Consider the following 21,754-nt stretch of genomic DNA (forward strand, 5'->3'; position numbering starts at 1 on the left):
GAGACAGGAAGGCGCCGGAGTGTTGAGTCACCGGGCTAGCAGGTTGGCTAGTCAAGGAAGTCAGATGGGGGGGGAAGTTACAGCCAGTAGATGGCAGGGGTGGTGGTATCGGGGGATGGGGTTAGGGGAGGGGGGAGTTGTTCTGCTGACGGGAGAGGGACTTGAAATAGGCACTGGAAAGGAGGTCGAGGGTGGAGGCAGCCAAAGGGCGGGCCAGGAATGGCGCGACGCACGGGTCAGGGGCCGGCCCGAGAAAGGCTATGGCTGACCGGCGGGGTGGGGGGGTTGGGATGTGCCCCCCGACCAGGCTGATCACCTGGAACGTCAAGGGACTGAATGAGCCGGTTAAGAGGGCGCGGGTGTTCGCGCACTTGCGGGCCCTGAGGGCGGACGTAATTATGTTGCAGGAGACACATCTGAAAGTGTCAGACCAGACCAGGCTAAGGAAGGGCTGGATTAGCCAGGTCTTCCACTCGGACTTGGACTTGAAGTCCAAAGGGGTGGCAATCATGATCAACAAGCGCGTGCAATTTGAGGCAGAGGGCATATCCGCAGACAGGGGGGGGCAGATACCTGATGGTACGGGGCAGACTGGAGGGGAGAAGAGTGGTGCTGGTGAATATATATGCCCCGAACTGGGATGACGTGGACTTCATTAAAAGAGTGCTGGGGAAGATCCCGGACTTGGATTCTCACAGGCTAATAATGGGAGGGGACTTTAACATGGTCCTTGACCCGACTTTGGATCGGTCGTGTCCCAGAACGGGTAGACTCTCAGCAATGGCAAGGGAGCTGAAAGGGTTTATGGAGCAAATGGGGGCAGTGGACCCCTGGAGAGATGGACAGCCAACAGGAAGGGGCTACTCGTTTTACTCGCACGTCCATAAAGTATATTCCAGGATAGATTTCTTTGTACTAAGCAGGGACTGTATGGGGGAGGTAAAGAACACAGAATACTCAGCAATTACCATTTCAGACCATGCCCCGCATTGGGTGGACCTGCAGTTCGGGGGAGCGAGCTATCAACGCCCACAATGGAGGCTAGATGTGGGACTGCTGTCGGAGGAGGGGATCTGCGAGAGGCTTCGGAAATGTATAAAAAATTACCTGCAGGTGAATGACACTGGGGAGGTCTCAGCGGCGACCGTGTGGGAGGCGCTAAAGGCAGTAGTGCGGGGGGAGCTGATTTCAATTGGGGCCCACAGAGCCAAGGCAGACCGGGCAGAGATGGATAGATTGGTCAGGGAAATGGGTCGGATAGATGAAGAGCACGCGGAGTCCCCGGGGGAGGTTTTACTCAGGGAGAGGCAGAGACTATAGGTGGAACTGGGGGCACTATCCACGAGCAGGGCCGTGGAACAACTTAGGAAGGCGAGGGGAGTGGTGTACGAGCATGGGGAAAAGGCTAGCAGACTGTTAGCGCAGCAACTCAGGAGGAGGGAGGCGGCCAGGGAAATAGGTAGAGTGAGGGACGAGGGGGGGCGCAAAGTGGAGGATCCGGCAGAATTGAATAGGGTATTCCGGGACTTCTATTGTAAGCTGTATACTTCGGAGCCGCCGGAAGAACCGGAGGGGATGAAAAGGTTTCTGGACGGGCTAACATTCCCAACAGTTGGGGGGGGGGGGGGCGAGTGGAAGAGGATTAGAGTAGAGGAGGTATTGGGGGGCCTAAAGGCCATGCAGTCGGGGAAGTCCCCGGGGCCGGATGGATACCCAGTAGAGTTTTATAGGAAGTTCTCTGAGCTGGTGGGCCCGGTCTTGGCGAGGGTTTTCAATGAGGCAAGGGACAGAGGGACCCTGCCGCCGACAATGTCACAAGCCACCATATCTCTGATATTGAAGCGGGGTAAAGACCCGGAGGTGTGCGGGTCCTACACGCCAATCTCCCTGATTAATGTAGACGCCAAGCTCCTGGCAAAGGTACTGGCGGGTAGAATGGAGGATTGTGTACCGGAGGTGATTGGGGAGGATCAAACGGGGTTCGTGAAAGGTAGGCAGCTGGCGGCCAATCTGAGGAGATTGCTCAATGTGTTAATGATGCCCCCGGCGGGTAGAGAGGTGGAGGTAGTGGTGGCAATGGACGCCGAGAAGGCCTTTGACCGGGTGGAGTGGGACTATCTATGGGAGGTGCTCGGACGGTTTGGGTTCGGGGAGGGATTGGTGGATTGGATCAAATTATTATATCAGGCCCCGAGGGCCAGCGTCAGGACCAACAGAGAAGTGTCGGAGTACTTTAGGTTGTACCGAGGGACCAGACAGGGCTGCCCGCTCTCCCCGCTGCTGTTTGCGCTGGCCATAGAACCGCTGGCGATTGCGCTGAGAGCCGCAGAGGGTTGGAAGGGGATGGTGAGGGGCGGGGTTGAACACAGGGTTTCTCTATATGCAGACGACCTGCTCCTGTACGTGTCGGACCCAGTGGCCGGGATGGGAACTATACTGGGAATGCTGAGGAAGTTCGGCCAGTTCTCAGGATACAAATTAAATACGGTCAAGAGTGAAATGTTTGTGGTCCAGGCAAGGGGCCAGGAGAACAGATTGAGAGGGCTACCGTTTAGGCTAGTTGAGGAAAATTTCCGGTATTTGGGAATCCAGGTGGCACGAGACTGGGGCAGGCTGCATAAGTTAAATTTGGCCAGGGTGGTGGAGCAAATGAAGGGAGAGTTTCGGAGATAGGATGCACTCCCGCTGTCGCTGGCAGGGAGGGTGCAGACTGTAAAGATGACAATCCTCCCTCGATTTTTGTTTATTTTTCAGTGCCTCCCGATCTTTATCCCACAGTCCTTCTTCAAAAGAGTTAACGAGCTGATCATGAGCTTTGTCTGGGCAGGAAAGTCTCCGCGGGTGAAGAAGGCGATGTTGGAGAGGAACCGCAGCGAGGGAGGGCTGGCTTTGCCGAGTCTGGTCAATTATTACTGGGCGGCCAACATCGCTATGATAAGGAAGTGGATGGTGGGTACGGGGTCTATTTGGGAGCGGGTGGAGGCGGCTTCGTGCAGGGGCTCCAGTTTGGAAGCCCTGGTCACGGCTCCTCTACCGCTGCCGCCGGCCAAGTACACCACCAGCCCGGTAGTGGTGGCGACCCTGCGGATATGGGGCCAGTGGAGGAGGCATGTGGGGGAGATGGGGGCGTCTGTCTGGGCGCCAATCTGCGACAACCATCGGTTTGCCCCCGGCAGTATGGATGGGGGGTTCCAAGTATGGCGGCGAGCAGGGGCGGGAAGGGTGGGTGATATGTTCCTGGAAGGGAGCTTCGCGAGTTTGAGGAGCTTGGAGGAGAAATTTGGGTTGGTAAGGGGAAATGATTTTAGATACCTACAGTTGCGGGACTTTGTTCGTAGACAGGTCCCATCTTTTCCGCGCCTCCCGCCAATGGGGATCCTCGACAGAATAGTCTCTAGGAGGGAAGAAGGGGAGGGCAGAGTCTCGGGTATATATAAGGTGCTCATGAGGGAGGAAGGGTCCCAGACAGAGGAACTGAAACTTAAATGGGAGGAGGAGCTAGGCGGGGAAATGGAGGATGGGCTGTGGGCAGAGGCCCTGAGTAGGGTAAATTCGACCGCGACATGTGCTAGGCTCGGGCTGATCCAATTTAAGGTCGTTCACCGGACCCATATTTTTTTTTTTTTTTAATTTAGATTACCCAATTATTTTTTCCAATTAAGGGGCAATTTAGTGTGGCCAATCCACCTACTCTGCACATTTTTGGGTTGTGGGGGCGAAACTCACGCAGACACGGGGAGAATGTACAAACTCCACACAGACAGTGACCCAGGGCCGGGATTCGAACCTGGGACCTCAGCGCCGTGAGGCGGTTGTGCTAACCACTAGGCCACCGTGCTGCCCTACCGGGCCCATATGACGGTGGCTCGGATGAGCAAATTTTTCGGGATAGAGGACAAATGCGCTAGGTGCGCGGGAGGACCAGCGAACCATGTTCACATGTTTTGGGCATGCCCTGAGCTGAGGGGGTACTGGGAGGGATTTGCGGGGGTCATGTCCCAGGTGCTAAAAACAAGGGTGGTGATGAGTCCAGGGGTGGCAATTTTTGGGGTTTCGGAAGACCCGGGCGTCCAGGGGGAGAAAGAGGCCGATGTGTTGGCCTTTGCTTCCCTGATAGCCCGGCGACGAATATTATTGGCGTGGAGGGACTCAAAGCCCCCGAAGACTGAGTGGTGGCTTGCGGACATGTCGAGTTTCCTGGGGATGGAAAAAATTAAGTTTGCCTTGAGGGGATCTGTGCAGGGGTTCACCCGGAGGTGGCAACCATTTATTGACTTCTTTGCGGGAGAGTGAGCGTCAGCAGGGGGGTGGGGGGAGGGGGGGTAGAGTAGAGTAGGAAGGGAAAATATGGCGGGTAGTACCGGTGGGAGGGGAGCGGGCTTGTGCAATATGTTACGATGGAAGTATTGAAAGAACGTGGATGTTTGCACATTTTTGCCTTTTTTGCTTCCTTTCTGATAATGTCTGTAACTGTTTATAAAGCCAAAGACTACCTCAATAAAATTGTTTATTAAAAAAAAAGTTAGCTCAGTGTCTATGTGCACAGTCTCATGAAAATAGGTTTCTCATGCCACTGCTGGCCGTAGACCTTGCTGTAACTAATTAGTTGATACATTCTCATTGCTGAATACACTGAAATGCAATAGTAAATTCATTATATGAAACAGTGTCTAAATTTCCAGAGCACTGCTCCTTCCTCAGGTGAATGAAGAGGTAGGTTCCAGAAACATATATATAGACAAAGTCAAAGATGCAAGACGATGCTTTGAATGCGAGCATTTTCGGGTAATTAAGTCTTTACAGATCCAGAGAGAGGGGTAACCCCAGGTTAAAGAGGTGTGAATTGACTCAAGCCAGGACAGTTGGTAGGATTTCGCAAGCCCAGGCCAGATGGTGGGGGATGAATGTAATGCGACACGAATCCAAGGTCCCGTCTTCACCACCTTCTGAGCCAGAATGTTCCAACTCTCTGAAAGAAAATACTTCTCCTCATCTCCCTCCTAAAAAGGTGATCCCTAGTTTCAAAACAGTTCCCCCCTAGTTCAGGACTCGCCCACAAGAGGACACATCCTTTCCATGTCCATCTTGTCAAGACCGTTCAGGATCTTCTAGACTTTAATCAAGTCACTCCTAACTCTTCTAAACTTCAGTGGAAGGAAACAAGCCAGTCTGTTCAACCTTTCCTCAAAAGACAACTCGTTCATTCCCGGTATCAATCGAGTAAACTGCCTCTGAATTGCCTCTAATGTATTTACTTTCTCCCTTAAATAAGGAGGCCAAAATTACACACAGTAGTCGAGATGTGGCCTCACCAGTGCCTGTATAACTGAAGCATAATGTCCTCACTTTTATGTTCATAATAAAGGATAGCATTCCATTAGCTTTCTTAAATACTTGCGGCACCTGCATACTAACCTTTAGTGGCTCATGCACTAGAACATCTAGATCCCTTTGCACCTCGGAATCCTGCAGCTGTTCTCTTAAGTAATACTCTGCCTTTGTATAGGATGTAAAAGGCAGAGAGGTCAGAGTGGGAGCAAGGTGGAGAATTAAAATGACAAGAAACTTGGTTGGCACAGTGGCAAGCGAGCACTGCTGCTTCACACCAGGGATCCGGGTTCAATTCTGGCCTTGACTAACTGTGTGGAGTTTGTACGTTATTCACCTGTCGGTTTCCTCCGGGTGCTCTGGTTTCCTCCCACAGTCCAAAGATGTGGGGGTAGGTTGATTGGTCATGATAAATTGCCTCTTAATGTCCACGGATGTGCAGGTTAGGTTATGGGGTTAGGGGGATAGGGCGGGGTGGATGGGGAGTGTAGATGGGTAGAGTGCTCATTCAAAGGGTTGCTGCAAACTTGATGGGCCGAATGGCCTCCTTTTGCACTGTCAGGATTCTAGGATTTTATGATAGTTCAGGGTCATGCTTCCATTCTAAACAGATCTGTCTGCAAAGTAGTCACTGATCTGCGTTCGGTCTCCCTAATGTCGAGCACATTATGAGCAGTGAATAAAGTATACTAAATTGAAATAAATACATGTAAATTGCTATTTCACCTGGCAGGATTGTTGAGGCCTTAGATTGTGAAGATGGAGGAGGTAAAAGGTGCTGCGGGAAGGGGCGAGTTTGTTAAGCAATTGACAAGTGGACCAGGGTGTCAGAAGAGAATGGTTCATTTGGAACGCTGAAGCCTGTTCACCATCTACAAGCCACAAGTCAGGATTGTGATGGAACACTCGCCACGTTTCTGAATGCCTGTGGCTGCCACAAAACTATCGAGGACAAAGCAACCCGCTTGATTGACACCTTATCCACAAACATTCCCTCCGTTCATCACTGATGCACAGTGTCAGCAGTATGTCCATCTGCAAGATGCTCGGCAGCAACTCACTCACCAAGACTCCTTTAACAGCACTTTACAAACCCATGACCCACTACCATCTGGAAGGACATGGACAGTAGTCACATGGGAACACCACCACCTGGAGGTTCCCCTCCAAGTCACTTGTCATCCTGATTTGGAACTATTTGCTGTTCCTTCACTGTCGCTGGGTCAAAACACTGGAACTCCCTCCCGAACAGAACTGAGGGGGTGCCTACACCACATGGATTGCAGCGGTCCAAGAAGGCAGCTCATCACCACGTTCTCAAGAGCAATTAGGTATGGGCAATAAATACTGACCTCACGATGCACACATCCTACAAAATCATTTAAAAATTGCAAATGATAGCACAGTGGTTAGCACTGTTGCTTCACAGCGCTCAGGTCCCAGCTTCGATTCCTGGCTTGGGTCACTGTCTGTGTGCACGTTCTCCCTGAGTCTGCGTGGGTTCCTGAAAGACGTCCTGTTAGGTCATTTGGACATTCTGAATTCTCCCTCTGTGTACCCGAACAGGCGCCGGAATGTGGCGACTAGCGGATTTTCACAGTAACTTCATTGCAGTGTTAATGTAAGCCTACTTATTACAATAAAGATTATTATCAAATGAGTAACGCAGTCCTGGAACTAGTTAAACTCCATGGTTTTCCTTTAACTCTGCCAACCCAGTTATATACTTACTTCCCTTCCAGCCGAACCCAACTCCTTCAAGCACCCAAATTCAATTGCCCACAAAACCCATCCTCCTTCCTCTGCGACTTCGGTAATGTCGGAGATCTGGTATGATGCAGTCTGAATTTAAATCAAATTACAATCCCATTTTTCCAAGTTCTCCAGAGGAGGATTTTATTCCCATTGCTAGCTCTCTTGCCTCAGCACGAGAGCAGCTTGTCTAACTCAGCTAAGATGCTTACAGTACTGGCGGCAGGGTCAAATTAGCCCACACAAACTAGTAGAATAGCCAGTATCAATCTCTACCGACATCTTATCCGAGTCCCTCTGCCAGTCCCCTGATATTGTATCCAAACTAATTGCCGTTACCACGGATACAGCATTCTTATGTAGATTATGCCTTGGCAGATTAATTTAAGAGCTCTGTGTGTTCCTGGATGAGATTTCAGAGCTGTTGACTTTTCTTTTTCTAAAAGAAAATGCTTTCTGATAATTGAGGAGTTTTCCAGAAACTGAAGTTGAAGTGATGGCCCCTGTGGGCTAAACTGTGGTCACTGTTAAAGCCACTTGCATAATGAAAGACGCAGGCTTTCAGTAAAAAAAAACAACTATTACATTTTAAACAAGTGCATTAGAAGGATTGCATGCACAGTTTTGTAAGAAATAATGCAGTTTTAATGACAGCTCTTGGATCTGAAAATCCTGAAACACACCCTCAAATGCAACAATGGTGCTAGTTTCAGAAAAGACTGGTGGGACTGAAGGGTTCTGTGCTGACCTGACCCGAACCACCAGCCTCTCACTGTTAAAGGGAATGGAACCGAGTACAGGCGCACACTGGATCAGAGGTTGCATTGCACCAGGGTTTGTCTGAGCACTGTGAGATACACTGGATCAGGAGTTTCACTGTACTGAGGTCTGTCTCAGCACTGTGAGATACACTGGATCAGGTGGTTGGCTGTACCCGGGTCTGTTTCAGCACTGAGATACACTGGATCAGGAGTTTCACTGTACCGGGGTCTGTCTCAGCACTGTGAAATTCACTGGATCAGGAGTTTCACTGTACCGGGGTCAGTCTGAGCACAGTCAGATACACTGGATCAGTAGTTTCACTGTACCGGGGTCTGTCTCAGCGCTGTGAGATTCACTGGATCAGGAGTTTCACTGTACCGGGGTCAGTCTGAGCACTGTGAGATTCACTGGATCAGGAGTTTCACTGTACCGGGGTCAGTCTGAGCACCGTCAGATACACTGGATCAGTAGTTTCACTGTACCGGGGTCTGTCTCAGCGCTGTGAGATTCACTGGATCAGGAGTTTCACTGTACCGGGGTCAGTCTGAGCACTGTGAGATTCACTGGATCAGGAGTTTCACTGTACCGGGGTCTGTCTCAGCACTGTGAGATTCACTGGATCAGTAGTTTCACTGTACCGGGGTCTGCCTCAGCACTGTGAGATTCACTGGATCAGGAGTTTCACTGTACCGGGGTCAGTCTGAGCACTGAGATATACTGAATCAGGAGTTTCACTGACCGGGCTGTCTATAAGCACCGTGAGATACACAAGATCAGATGGTTGGCTATACCGGGGTCTGTTTCAGCACTGTGAGATACACTGGATCAGGAGTTCCACTGTAACGAAGTCTGCCTGAGTGCTGTGCAACCCCAGGTATGTCATCCACTTACCGGCCTTCAACCCATCCACACTGGAGCATAGTCTGGACATCCACCCACCTGTGAAGCCAAACCGCAGCCCGACAATGACCCAGAACACTCGACCGCACAGACCCATCTACTGACGCAGAAACCGCAAGCAAGGCAACAAATCCTCCATCCACACACCGACCAGAGTGAAGAACCTCATTGGACACAACTATACCCTTAACACCGCATACTCCAACCGTCTCTCAGGCTCGAAAAGAAGCAGTCACTCCAGGAAGCGTGGAAAACTGCAGGTGAGAGTGAAACAACGCGGCCCCTCTGCCTAGCTTAATCCTAGCAAATGTCCAATCTCTCGAAAACAAGCTAGACGAACTTAAAGCCAGACTCACTTTTCAATGAGATCTGAGGGACTGCTGTGTGCTTTGTTTCACAGAGCCATGGCTCACTCCTGCTTCACCGGACTGTGCCCTACAACCAGAGGGCTTCTCAATCCACCGAATGGACCGTATGGCGGCCTCCGGCAAGGCAAGGGGAGGTGGGGACTGCCTCCTAATCAACACCTCCTGGTGCCTAGGTGTAGCAACACTGGCGAGTTTCTGCTCCCCGGACATAGAATACCTGATGCTAAAATGCCGCCCCTACTACCTTCCGTGGGAGTTCAGCTCCGTTATCCTGATGGCAGTTTACATCCCACCCCATGTGGACATGAAAATCACGCTGGACGAAATATTCACCACCACAAATAGCCTTGAAACGAAACATCCCGAGGCCTTGTTCATTGTAGCAGGGGACTTCAATCAGGCCAAGCTCAAGAGGGCACTACAAAGTTACCACCAGCACGTCACCTGTTCCACTAGAGGACCAAACATCCTAGAGCACTGCTACACAAATACCAAACATGCGTACCGCTCTATCGCCCGCCCACACTTTGGCAAATCTGACCACAAGGCTGTGCCCCTGCTCCCGGCTTAAAACTGAAGCGAGGGAATCTGTCAAAGAAAGTTGTGCAATGTTGGTCTGAGGAATCGGATGATCTCCTGCGGGACTGCTTAGAGTTAGTGGACTGGTCAGTATTTTAAAACTCTGGGACCAGCCTGAACGAGTACGCCACTACAGTAACTGACTTCATTAGTAAGTGTGTAGAAGACTGTGTGCCAAAGAAGCAAATCCGCGTGTTCCCCAACCAGAAACCCTGGATGACCAGGGATATCCACTGCTTGCTGAAGTCTAGATCTGAGGCGTTCAAGTCAGATGGCCCTGACCTATACAAGAAAGCCGGATATGATCTAAGGAGATCCATCAAAGATGCCAAAAGACAATACCGGACCAAGCTCGAGTCCCAAGCTAGCCACGCGGACCCCCGCCGACTATGGCAAGGTCTGCAAGACATAACGGGCTACAAGATGAAGGCATGTAAAATCGCCGGCTCCAACGCACCCCTCCCTGATGAGCTTAACACATCCAATGCCCTCTTTGAGCAAGAGGTCAGCGAGAGCGCGCCCTCCACTCTGGAAGCCTTGGATGAACTTGTTGTGAGGTCACCATTGCAGATGTCAGAGCAGCCTTCTCGAAGGTCAACCCACGGAAAGCCACTGACCCGGATGGGGTACCCGGACAAGCACTCAGGTCTTGCATGGATCAGCTGGCAGGGATATTCGCAGACATCTTCAAACTCTCTTTATAACAATCTGAGGTCCCTATCTGCTTCAAGAAGACAATCATCATCCCTGTACCAAAGGAAAAGCCAAACAGCGTGCCTAAATGACTATCGTCCAGTGGTTCTGACACCCATCATTATGAAGTGCTTCGAAAGGTTAGTCATGTCACGAATCAACTCCAGCCTCTCGGATTGCGTTGATCCACTACAGTTCGCCTACCACTGCAACAGGTCCACAACAGACGCCATCTCCCTGGCCCTGCCTTGATGAAGGCATGTAAAATCGCCAGCTCCAACACATCCCTCCCTGATGAGCTCAACACATTCAGTGCCCCCTTTAAGCAAGAGGTCAGCGAGAGCACACCCTCAACCCTGGAAGCCTCAGATGAACTTGTATGTGAGGTCACCATTGCAGGTGTCAGAGCAGCCTTCTCGAAGGTCAACCCACGGAAAGCCACTGACCCGGATGGGGTACCCGGACAAGCACTGGAACACCTTGATAACAAAGACACCTATGTTAGACTCCTATTTATCGACTACAGCTCAGCCGTCAACACCATTATTCCTACGAAACTCATCTCCAAACTCCGTGCCCTGGGTCTCGGCTCCTCCCTCTGCAACTGGATCCTGAACTTCCTAACCTACAGACCACAATCAGTAAGGATAGGCAGCAATACCTCCTCCATGATGATCCTCAACACCGATGTCCCACAAAGCTGTGTCCTCAGCCCCCTACTATACTCCTTGTACACCTATGACTGTGGCCAAATTCCCTTCCAATTCGATTTTCAAATTGCTGATGACACTACTGTAGTGAGTTGGATTTCAAACAATGACGAGACAGAGTACAGGAATGAGATAGAGAATCTAGTGAACTGGTGCGCCGACAATAATCTCTCCCTCAATGTCAGCAAAACAAAGGAGATTTTCATCGACTTCAGGAAGCGTAGAGGAGAACATGCCTCTGTCTACATCAATGGGAGCGAAGTAGAAAGGGTCGAGAGCTTCAGGTTTTTAGGCGTCCAGATTACCAACAACCTGTCCTGGTCCCGCCCCCCTCCCATCCATTGACTGTCTACAATTCCCGCTGCCTCGGAAAGGCAGCCAGCATAATTAAGGACCCCACGCACCCCGGACATACTCTCTTCCACCTTTTCCCATCAGGAAAAAGATACAAAAGTTTGAGGTCACGTATCAACTGACTCGAGAACTTCTTCCCTACTGCCATCAGACTTTTGAATGGGCCTACCTCGTATTAAGTTGATCTTTTCTCTGCACCTTGCTATGACTGTAACATTATATTCTGTAGTCTCTCCTTCCTTCCCCATGTACGGTATACGTTGTCTGTACAGCATGCAAGAAACAATACTTTTCACTGTATACTAATACATGTGACAATAATAAATCAAATCAAAGATATACTGGATCAGGAGTTTCACTGTATTGGGGCTCTGTGCACTGAGATACACTGGATCAGGAGTTTCACTGTATTGGGGCTCTGTGCACTGAGATACACTGGATCAGGAGTTTCACTGTATTGGGGCTTTGTGCACTGAGATACACTGGATCAGGAATTTAACTGTATCGGATCTGTGAGCACTGGGTCTCAATTGGGGTCTTTCTGAGCACTGTGAGATACACTGGACCAGGGGTTTCACTGTACCGGTATCAGTCTGTGCACTGTGAGGCACACTGGATCAGGAGTTTCACTGTATTGGGGTCTGTCGGAGAACTGTGATAAACACTGAATCAGGAGTTTTACTGTACCGGGGTCTGTCAGAACTGAGATACATGGGATCAGAAACTTCACTGTATTGAGGTCTGTCTGAGCACACTGAGATACACTGGATCAGGAGTTTCACTGTATAGGGGTCTGTCTGAGCACACTGAGATACACTGGATCAGGAGCTTCACTGTACAGGGGTCAGTCTGGGCTCCGTGAGATACATTGGACCAGGAATTTCACTGTATCAGGTTTAGTCTCAGTAGTAAGCTATACTGGATCATGATTTTCGTTGTATTAGGGTCTGTCTCAGAAGTGAGATACACTGGATCAGGAGTTTCACTGTATCAGGTTCCGTCTCAGCAGTAAGATACACTGGATCGGGAGTTTCACTGTATTGGGGTCTATCTCAGAAATGAGATACACTATCAGGAGCTGGCTGACCAGGAAAGACTAGCAATGGAATAAGAATGCCTCTGTATTGTGGCTGTCTGGCTGAGAGACATACACTGGAAAAGGTTTTCACACAGGAGCTGAATGACAGAGAAACTTGCAATACAGTGATTGTAGCACCCAGCAGAATGACCTAGATCAATACTGCAAAGACAATCAACAGGTTGGGGCTTCTAAGCACCACACCGGTTTCCAATATGTTTTAATAATCATAAAGTGCCTTCCAAAATAGTCTGCACTTGAATATGTCTGTTTGAAGACCCAGATGAATTGCAGGCAATTGTCAATTATTTCTGCAGGTCTATAACATGTTGAGTGGGGCTGCTAATCTGTCATTGAAAGGGTTAGCACTCCAGTGCTCATTGTGAGAAGATTTTAAATTCAATGCAGTTCATCCAGTGACATATGAAGTGGATGGCGCTTAATAAATCTTCCCCTCACTATAAACAACATGAGTACAGTATAATTAGGTTGTATTGTGCTTTGCTGAACAAATGAATATTTACCTCTGTCAGCTACAAGAAGAATGACTGAGAATTGTTGTGTTAGTGGATAATTTAGTAACTGTAAACCCAGTGTGTGAATCATCTCACTGACAGACAGTGGCAGGCACATTGTTGAGATTGCTCAGTAGGAACTACAAATCAAATAATTACTTTACAAACATTGGCAAAAGAAAATAACTGCTGGAGATCACACGTGACATTCAGTGACACTGGGTAACAGAAGAGGGTACACAATTCCCAGGCAGAGGAAAGCATTTCCCCTCATTTAAGAAATATAATAGTTGCTGCACTTTAATGATTATATTGTCAGCATAATAAATCCTGGTGTATGGGTTTAAAGTTATGGGTGGTTACAGTGTGTCATAGGCTGGCAATTCCTTAAAGCCAGGCAGCACAGTCTTTGCCTGAGTCCCCAGAAGCTGATTCGACACCAGGAAAACTGGTGGGAGTGAGGTGTGCGGAACCGGGTGGGAGGAATAATCCAAGGTAAAAGTAGAGCTGATGGATGCCCAGCAACATGATCTTTAAAGGGGCTAGATAAAGGTGAAAATCAGTGAAATAAATCCGTGAGGCAATGATAAAACATTGAAGGAACAAAACAGCTAAGTACAACACTGTAAAGGTCCAAAAAAGATAAGTGATCCAGAAAAGCCTCCCAAATGCAATGTATGAAATGGTAGATGTGTGAGGATCATGGGCAGGAAATGGGCCTTCAGCCGAAGGCTGAAATCTCTGAAGTAATTATTGAGACCAGAGGATGACCACAGGCCATCTTACAGACAAGGAGGCAGTTAGCAAAATAGTTCACTCAACAGTTGGACTCCCCATTGTATGGGACTCTGCTTTGAAAACTACAAATACAATATGCATGCTATCTCATAATGGGTTGGAAGAGGTGAATGAGTACATGTTGTAATTGGAAGAGTGCCGGAGGAAGTGCAGTCAGAAATCAGGAAGTTCTAAGAGTATCCCAGAGGGAATGGGTTCCCAGAAACAAAGGAGAAGTTGAAAGATATGCTCAATGGGGATCATCTTTCATGGATGTAAATGATGTGGTGAAAAATGGGATTGAAGCTGAGTGCTGGGTCACTCTGCCTTTTGAAAGTGGAGAGGCAACAAATAGGGTAAAAATGGTCGAGGGCCCTGTCAACAGCAAATAAAGGAACATCTCAGTTTAAGAAAAGGGAGAAGATTTCAAAAGCTCTGCTGAGGAGACTGGACGAAGTAATATTAACTTTACAGGAAAGGGAACAGGAAGAAATATAATCCAAGTCGCTGTAGGAATCAGTGGGTTGTGTAGATATCTTGGAGATGTCTAATTAGCAGATCTATAATGTGTGCGTTCAGGAAGAGAAGAGAGGAAGACCACAAAAACCAATGGGTGGAAGTTGGAAACCTCATCACCGAAATTCTCCGGGTTGAAGCCAGAATCAACATAGTCATCACTGTAATGGAGAAGAGATTTAGAGAGAGACTGAATGGAATTAAAACAAATGGTTTTGGAGCTTGAGTGTCAGCTGGAGGCACAGCGGTGCATCCGCAAGGCAGAGAGGAAAAGCACAGTTTTATGCGTAGTGCCCCCCCCCCCCTCAGTTTAAGGAAGTGCAGTCAGAAAAAGGGGGTAGGCAAGTAGTCAGGAAAATCCCAGAGTGCATCTCATTGAAGTACCATTTTTCTGTATTGGAAAATGATGAGAGTGACTGTTCCTCTGAGGAGTGCAGCCAGAGGCAAGTTCACAGCTCTGTGGGTTGCTCAGATGCACAAGGAAGGAGGAGTAAGAGTGGAAGAGCAATAATGATAGGAGACTTAAAACTGAGGGATGCAGACAGGTATTTCTGCAGCCGCAGATGTGACTCCAGCATGATGTGTTGCCTCTCTGGTGCCAGGGTCAAGGATGTCACTGAACAGCTGCAGCGCATTCTGAAGGGTGAACACTGAGGTCATGGTTCACATTCGTACCAACAACATTGGTAGGAAGAGAGATGAGGTCCTGCAACAAGAATTTAGGGAGCGAGGCCTCTTGTAATCTCTGGATTACTCTGGGTGCCTCGTGCTAGTGCATGTAGGATCCAGAGGTAAGGTAAAGTCACCATAGTCCCAGATGACCATAGGCTGGTTTCCCCTTTGAGAGCTGACTGGTGGTGATTTAAGCCGAGGATCACCACACGTCAGGCAAGAAGCAAGGTTGAGAAGACGTGCCTTCATGAATAACCTCACTGAAGTGGTGCTGTGGGTCCACCTCAGACTCTCGACCTCGGGGAGGCAGGTCTTCGAGCCATCTTCGTGGCTGCAGTGAGTGTGTGGTAAGTGGAGCATTTAAAAACAACGCCAGCTGCCAGGCTCTTTGGCGCTCACTCCGGCCCCAGCGGTTAGAATGCCCGCTAGACCGGGAATTGCTCTGAATTCGCGCCGGCAGAGTGCTGGCCCATTTACATGTCCTGGCTCGCTTACCAAATAGTGCCCCAATGGGATTGCGAATTGCAATCGCACACAATTCAGGTCCAGCGTGTCTCCCAAACAGAGAATTTCGGCCCATGTCTAACAAATTTGATTGAATTTTTCGAGGAAGTGACTAGGTGTGTAGATGAAGCAGTGCAGTTAATGTAGTCTACATGGACTTCGCCAATGGGAAGGGGCCTTTTGACAAGGTAATGCATCGGAGACTGATTAAGAAGGTAAAAGCTCATGGGATCCAAGACAATTTGGCAAATTGGATTCAAAATTGGCTCAGTGGCAGGAGGCAGAGGGTGATGGTCAAAGGTTGTTTTGTGACTGGAGCTTCGTGTCCAATGGTGAACCGCGGGGATTGGTACTGGGTCCCTTGTTGTTTAATATGCGTTAATGATCTGGACGGGAATGTGGGGGGTATGATCAGTAAGGGCACAACAATTGGTGGAGTGGTAAAAGAAAGGAGGAAAGCCTTAGATTGCAGGATGATATCGATGGGCTGGTCACATGGACACAACAGTGACAAATGGAATTTAACCCTGAAAAGTGTGAGGTGATGCATTTTGGGGGGGGCTAACAAGGCATGGGAATACGCAATGAATGTTCGGACACTACAAAATATAGAGGACCAGAGGGACCTTGATGTGGATGTCCTTAGGCCCCTGAAGGCAGGTAGAGAATGTCGTTCAAAAGGCAGATGGGATACTTGCCTTTAGTCGTCGCGACATAGAATATAAGAGCAGGGAGGTTATGATGGAGCTGTATAAAATGCTTGTTAGGTCACAGCTAGAGTACTGTGTTCCGTTCTGGTTGCCACAATATAGGAATGATGCGATTGCACTGAAGAGAGTGCAGAGGAGATTCATCAGGATGTTGCCTTGACTGAAGTATTTAATATGTGAAGAGAGGCTGATTAAACTGGATTTGTTTTCCTTAAAGCAGAGAAGGCTATGGAGGGACCTGATCGATGTGTAAAAAATTATGAAAGACATAAAGTCGATAGGTGAATCACTCGTGAAAGCTAGTGATTTGAAACAAACCTGTTGGGCTTCAACCTGGTGTTGTAAGACTTCTTACTGTGCCCACCCAGTCCAACGCCGGCATCTCCACATCATTCATTTTCTGAACAGTGCGCTGACCTAGGGATTAAATGTCCTCCTTCATTTGTCACTTTGCTACTTCCTACCTAAATTGCGTTCGCAAGAAGTTAGTGATGTTACTGAGAATACAGACAGGAACAATTTTCTCTTTATTAGCTGGGGGATTCTCTCTCCAGCAAATACTGCACACTCAGATACTGCAAATTGAATTAACAGCAGCCTTTATAATTCCATTCCAGGCACTCGCAAAGAAAGCAAAAGCAGGAAAGCTGCTACCTGAGGAGTACCAGGGGGGATCCTTCAGGTAAAACATCAGCAACTCTGCACTTTTACCTCAACCGTTCGACTTGTAGTTTGATATTAAAGCACTGGCAGTTTGTAGTTTTGTCGAGTTAGGGCATGTTTGTTTTTCCTGGAATCTTCTCTTCCACTTTTGTTCTCAGTCCTTTATTGGCTGCAGCCACATTGTAAGTGGGAAGCAATGCCATGGCCTGTCTAAAGTTTACCAAAATGAGACAGCCTGTCCAGCATTCTTTGCATATGCAGTGTGTTGTCTGGGTGATTAGCAGTTGATAGTCTGCCTGTAAAGGTGTCCTGCACAGTCTTAATGCCAGCAACTCTTGGACTCTTACAGAAATAAAGCAGGCACTGTTCCTTGGGAATACTGCAGCCAATACAATGAAAGAAAGTGTAAGGTGCACAAACAAATATAAACAATGCACCATGTTTCTGCCCACCCCCCCCCCCCCCCCCCCACCTCCGAAGATTTTCTAATGAAGCAGACACTTAACTATAACCTCCCTGGGCCCAGGCATTCAACTCTTTTTTTAAAAATATTTTTATTGAAATATTTGTAAAATTTTATAACAAAAACAGAAAAAGAACAAAAAGCGTTAAACATTAACATAGTGCAAAAATAGATATTTCCCCGAGCGGCTCTGTCTTCTCAGACCACCAAAAGTAAAAAACAAACAAGCCACAACACTGACGACACCCCCCCCCCCCCCCCCCCCCCGGAAAGCTGCTGCTGCCGGCATTTTAAATTTTTCCCAAAAAAGTCGACGAATGACTGCCACCTCCGGGAGAACCCTAACATTGATTCTCTTAAGGCAAACTTTATTTTCTCGAGCCTGAGATACCCAGCCATGTCACTAACCCAGGTCTCTACACTCGGGGGCTCTGAGTCCCTCCACAATAACAGGATCCATCTCTGGGCTACCAGGGAGGCAAAGGCCAGAACGTCGGCCTCTTTCAGTCTCTGAACTCCCGGGTCTTCCGACACTCCAAAGATTTCCACCTCTAGACTCGGCACCACCCATTTCCTAGCGCTTTGGACATTGCCCTGGCAAACCCCTGCCAGAACTCCTCAAGCTTCACATGCCCAAAACATATGGACATGGTTTGCTGGACTCCTCGCACATCTGTCTTCTACCCCATCCTCGCCGCCGTCATGTGTGCCTGGTGAACCACTTTAAACTGTATTAGACTGAGCCTGGCACATGATGAGGAGGAATTGACCCTACTTAGGGCTTCTGCCCATAGTCCCGGCTCTAACACCCCATCTAACTCCTCCACCCACTTGCCTTTAAGCTCCTCCACCGGGGTCTCCTCCGCCTCCAACAGCTCCTAGTAGATATCCAACACCTTCCGCTCCCCCACCCAGGTACCATACACTACTCTATCCTGTATCCCCCGTGGCGGCAGCAGCGGGAAGGCCACCACCTGTTTCCTCAGGAAGGCCCGCACTTGCAAATATCTAAAGAATATCTTAGAATTCCTTAAAACCTTCATTCACCCACTCCGAGTCTAAGACCAAGTTACCCTCCTTGTTGGCATGGAATGCACTGCCTGTGGAAGTAATTGAGTCGGAAATATTAGGTTCCTTCAAGCGGCTATTGGATAGGTACATGGATTACGGTAGAATGATGGGGTGGAGATTAATTTGTTCTTAATCTAGGACAAAGGTTCGGCACAACATCGTGGGCCAAAGGGCCTGTTCTGTGCTGTATTTTCTATGTTCTATGTATTTTTTACTCCCCCAATCTCCCTGGCCGCCTCTCCCTTCCTAAGTTGGTGCGCTAACATCCTGCTTGCCTTCTCCCCATATTCATACACCGCCCCCTTAGCCTTCCTCAGCTGCTCTACCGCTTTCCCTGTGGTCAACAATTCAAACTCCGCCTGAAGCTTGCGCCGCTCCCTCAGGAGTCCCACGTCCGGGGCCTCTGCATATTTCCTATCCACCCAGAGTAACTCCTCCACCAGTCTCTCCTTCTCCACCCTTTCCCTCTTTTCTCTATGGGACCGGATTAATATTAGTTCCCCTCTACTAACTGCCTTCAGGGCTTCCCAGACCGTCACTGCCGAAACCTCTCCCATGTCGTTTGTTTCCAAGTAGTTCTGGATACTCTTATTCACCCGCCCGCAAACTACCTCGTCCGCTAACAACCCCACGTCCAGTCTCCACAGTAGACGGTGCCCTCTCTCCTCCCCAAGCCGCAAATCTACCCAATGCGGGGCATGATCCGAAACTGTAATCGCCGAGTATTCCGTCCCCGTCACCTTTGGGATCAACGCCCTGCCCAGAACAAAAAAATCAATACGGGAATAAACTTTGTGGACGTGAGAGAAGAAGGAGAACTCCTTAACCCTCAGTCGTGTAAACCTCCAGGGGTCTACAACCCCCATCTTCTCCATAAAGCCCTTCATCTCCCTTGCCGCCGCCGGCCTCTTCCCTGTCCTGGATTTTGAACGATCCAATTCAGGTTTAATGACCGTATTAAAGTCCCCCCAAGTTGTGACCAAGTTGTGTGACTCCAGGTACAGGATTTTGCCGAACACGCGCCTCATAAAATCACATCGTCCCAGTTCGGGGCGTCGACATTCACGAGCACCCCCTCCAGCTTCCCACTCACTATGATATACCTACCCCCTTTATCAGCCACTATTCTCCCAGTCTCAAATGCCACTTGCTTGCTGATCAGAATTGCTACCCGCCTGGTCTTGGAGTCCAGCCCTGAGTGGAACACCTGACCCACCCAACCCTTCCTTGGCATGCGACTCTTTTAATAGGATGCCTAACTGCATTGATACCTCTCCTTGGCATTTGGAGCAGTAGAGATGCATGGAACATATTTTTAGCCCTGACAGTGTGGACAATCAGCTGTGAATTTTACCCTGACCCATTTGCAGAGCTTGCACAAAACATCATTGTGCATTACAAATGAAGGACGCCTCAATGGTCAGAACTCTGCAATGTGTGCACAAAATAAAAAAGCCTTAAATCTAGTCAGTTAGGAAAGGAAGTGACATCATCTGCGGTGCTGTTATAGTTGGCAAGATCTAATACTGCATCCTATTTCTGAATGTCCAGCTTTCATGTGGGTTAAAACAAAGCTTTTTAAGCTGATTGGCCAAGTTCAGAAAAGTTCGCATGATAGACTTAACTTAAAGAGGCCATCCAGGTCTTTGAAGTTGTGCAAGCAACATTGACGCTATTGTCGCTGAAGGCTGAGGAAAAGTTATGAGAAGGTCCTGAGAGAGAGGGGGATCAGGGAAACACAGGGACAGGGAGAGAGAGGATCAGAGACACAGGGACAGTGAGAGAGGGGATCAGAGACACAGGGACAGTGAGAGAGGGGATCAGGAACACACAGGGACACAGAGAGAGGATCAGAAAGACACAGGGACAGAGAGAGAGGGGCTCACAGACACACAGGAACAGAGAGAGAGGATCAGAGAGAGACAGGGACAGAGAGAGGGAAAGAGAGAGGCAATCACAGGCACAGAGAGAGAGGGGGGATCAAAGACACACCAGTACAGAGAGAGAGGGGTTCACAGACACACAGGGACAGAGAGAGAGGGGATCACAGACACACAGGGACAGAGAGAGAGGGGATCACAGACACACAGGGACAGAGAGAGAGGGGATCACAGACACACAGGGACAGAGAGAGAGGGGATCACAGACACACCGGGACAGAGGGAGAGGATCACAGACACACAGGGACAAGAGAGAGGGGATCACAGACACAGGGACAGAGAGAGGGGGTCACAGACACACAGGGACAGAGAGAGGGGATCACAGACACACAGGGACAGAGAGAGAGGGGATCACAGACACACAGGGACAGAGAGAGAGGGGGGATCACAGACACACAGGGACAGAGAGAGAGGGGGGATCACAGACACACCGGTACAGAGAGAGGGGGGATCACAGACACATAGGGACAGAGAGAGAGGGGATCACAGACACAGGGACAGAGAGAGAGGGGATCACAGACACACAGGGACAGAGAGAGGGGGTCACAGACACACAGGGACGGGAGAGAGGGGGATCACAGGGACAGAGAGAGAGGGGATCACAGACACACAGGGACAGAGAGAGGGGGTCACAGACACACAGGGACGGGAGAGAGGGGGATCACAGACACACAGGGACAGAGAGAGAGGGGATCACAGACACACAGGGACGGGAGAGAGGGGGGATCACAGGGACAGAGAGAGGGGGGATCACAGGGACAGAGAGAGAGGGGATCACAGACACACAGGGACAGAGAGAGAGGGGATCACAGACACACAGGGACAGAGAGAGAGGGGATCACAGACACACAGGGACGGGAGAGAGGGGGGATCACAGGGACAGAGAGAGAGGGGATCACAGACACACAGGGACAGAGAGGGGATCACAGACACACAGGGACAGAGAGAGAGAGGATCACAGACACACAGGGACAGAGGGAGAGGATCACAGACACACAGGGACAGAGAGAGAGGGGATCACAGACACACAGGGACAGAGGGAGAGGATCACAGACACACAGGGACAGAGAGAGGGGATCACAGACACACAGGGACAGAGAGAGAGGGGGTCACAGGCACACAGGGACAGGGAGAGAGAGGGGATCACAGACACACAGGGACAGAGAGAGAGGGGGTCACAGGCACACAGGGTCAGAGAGAGGGGGGATCACAGACACACAGGGACAGAGAGAGAGGGGATCACAGGCACACAGGGACAGAGAGAGAGGGGATCACAGACACACAGGGACAGGGAGAGAGAGGGGTTCACAGGCACACAGGGACAGAGAGAGAGGGGATCACAGACACACAGGGACAGAGGGAGAGGATCACAGACACACAGGGTCAGAGAGAGAGGGGG

The 21,754-nt window shown here is 49.5% G+C and overlaps 1 protein-coding gene across 1 annotated transcript in view; it reads left to right on the plus strand.

Moving 5' to 3' along the window:
- The window catches only part of pdhx (pyruvate dehydrogenase complex component X), a 353,795-nt gene that overhangs the window by 323,676 nt on the left and 8,365 nt on the right, over positions 1-21,754 (plus strand). Inside the window, exon 10 of the mRNA XM_038807389.1 lies at positions 16,836-16,900. Coding sequence (XP_038663317.1) covers positions 16,836-16,900 — 65 coding nt within the window. The remainder of the gene's footprint in view (positions 1-16,835; positions 16,901-21,754) is intronic.

The sequence above is a fragment of the Scyliorhinus canicula genome, chromosome 9 (assembly GCF_902713615.1).
Source record: "Scyliorhinus canicula chromosome 9, sScyCan1.1, whole genome shotgun sequence".
Classification (NCBI taxonomy): Eukaryota; Metazoa; Chordata; class Chondrichthyes; order Carcharhiniformes; family Scyliorhinidae; genus Scyliorhinus; species Scyliorhinus canicula.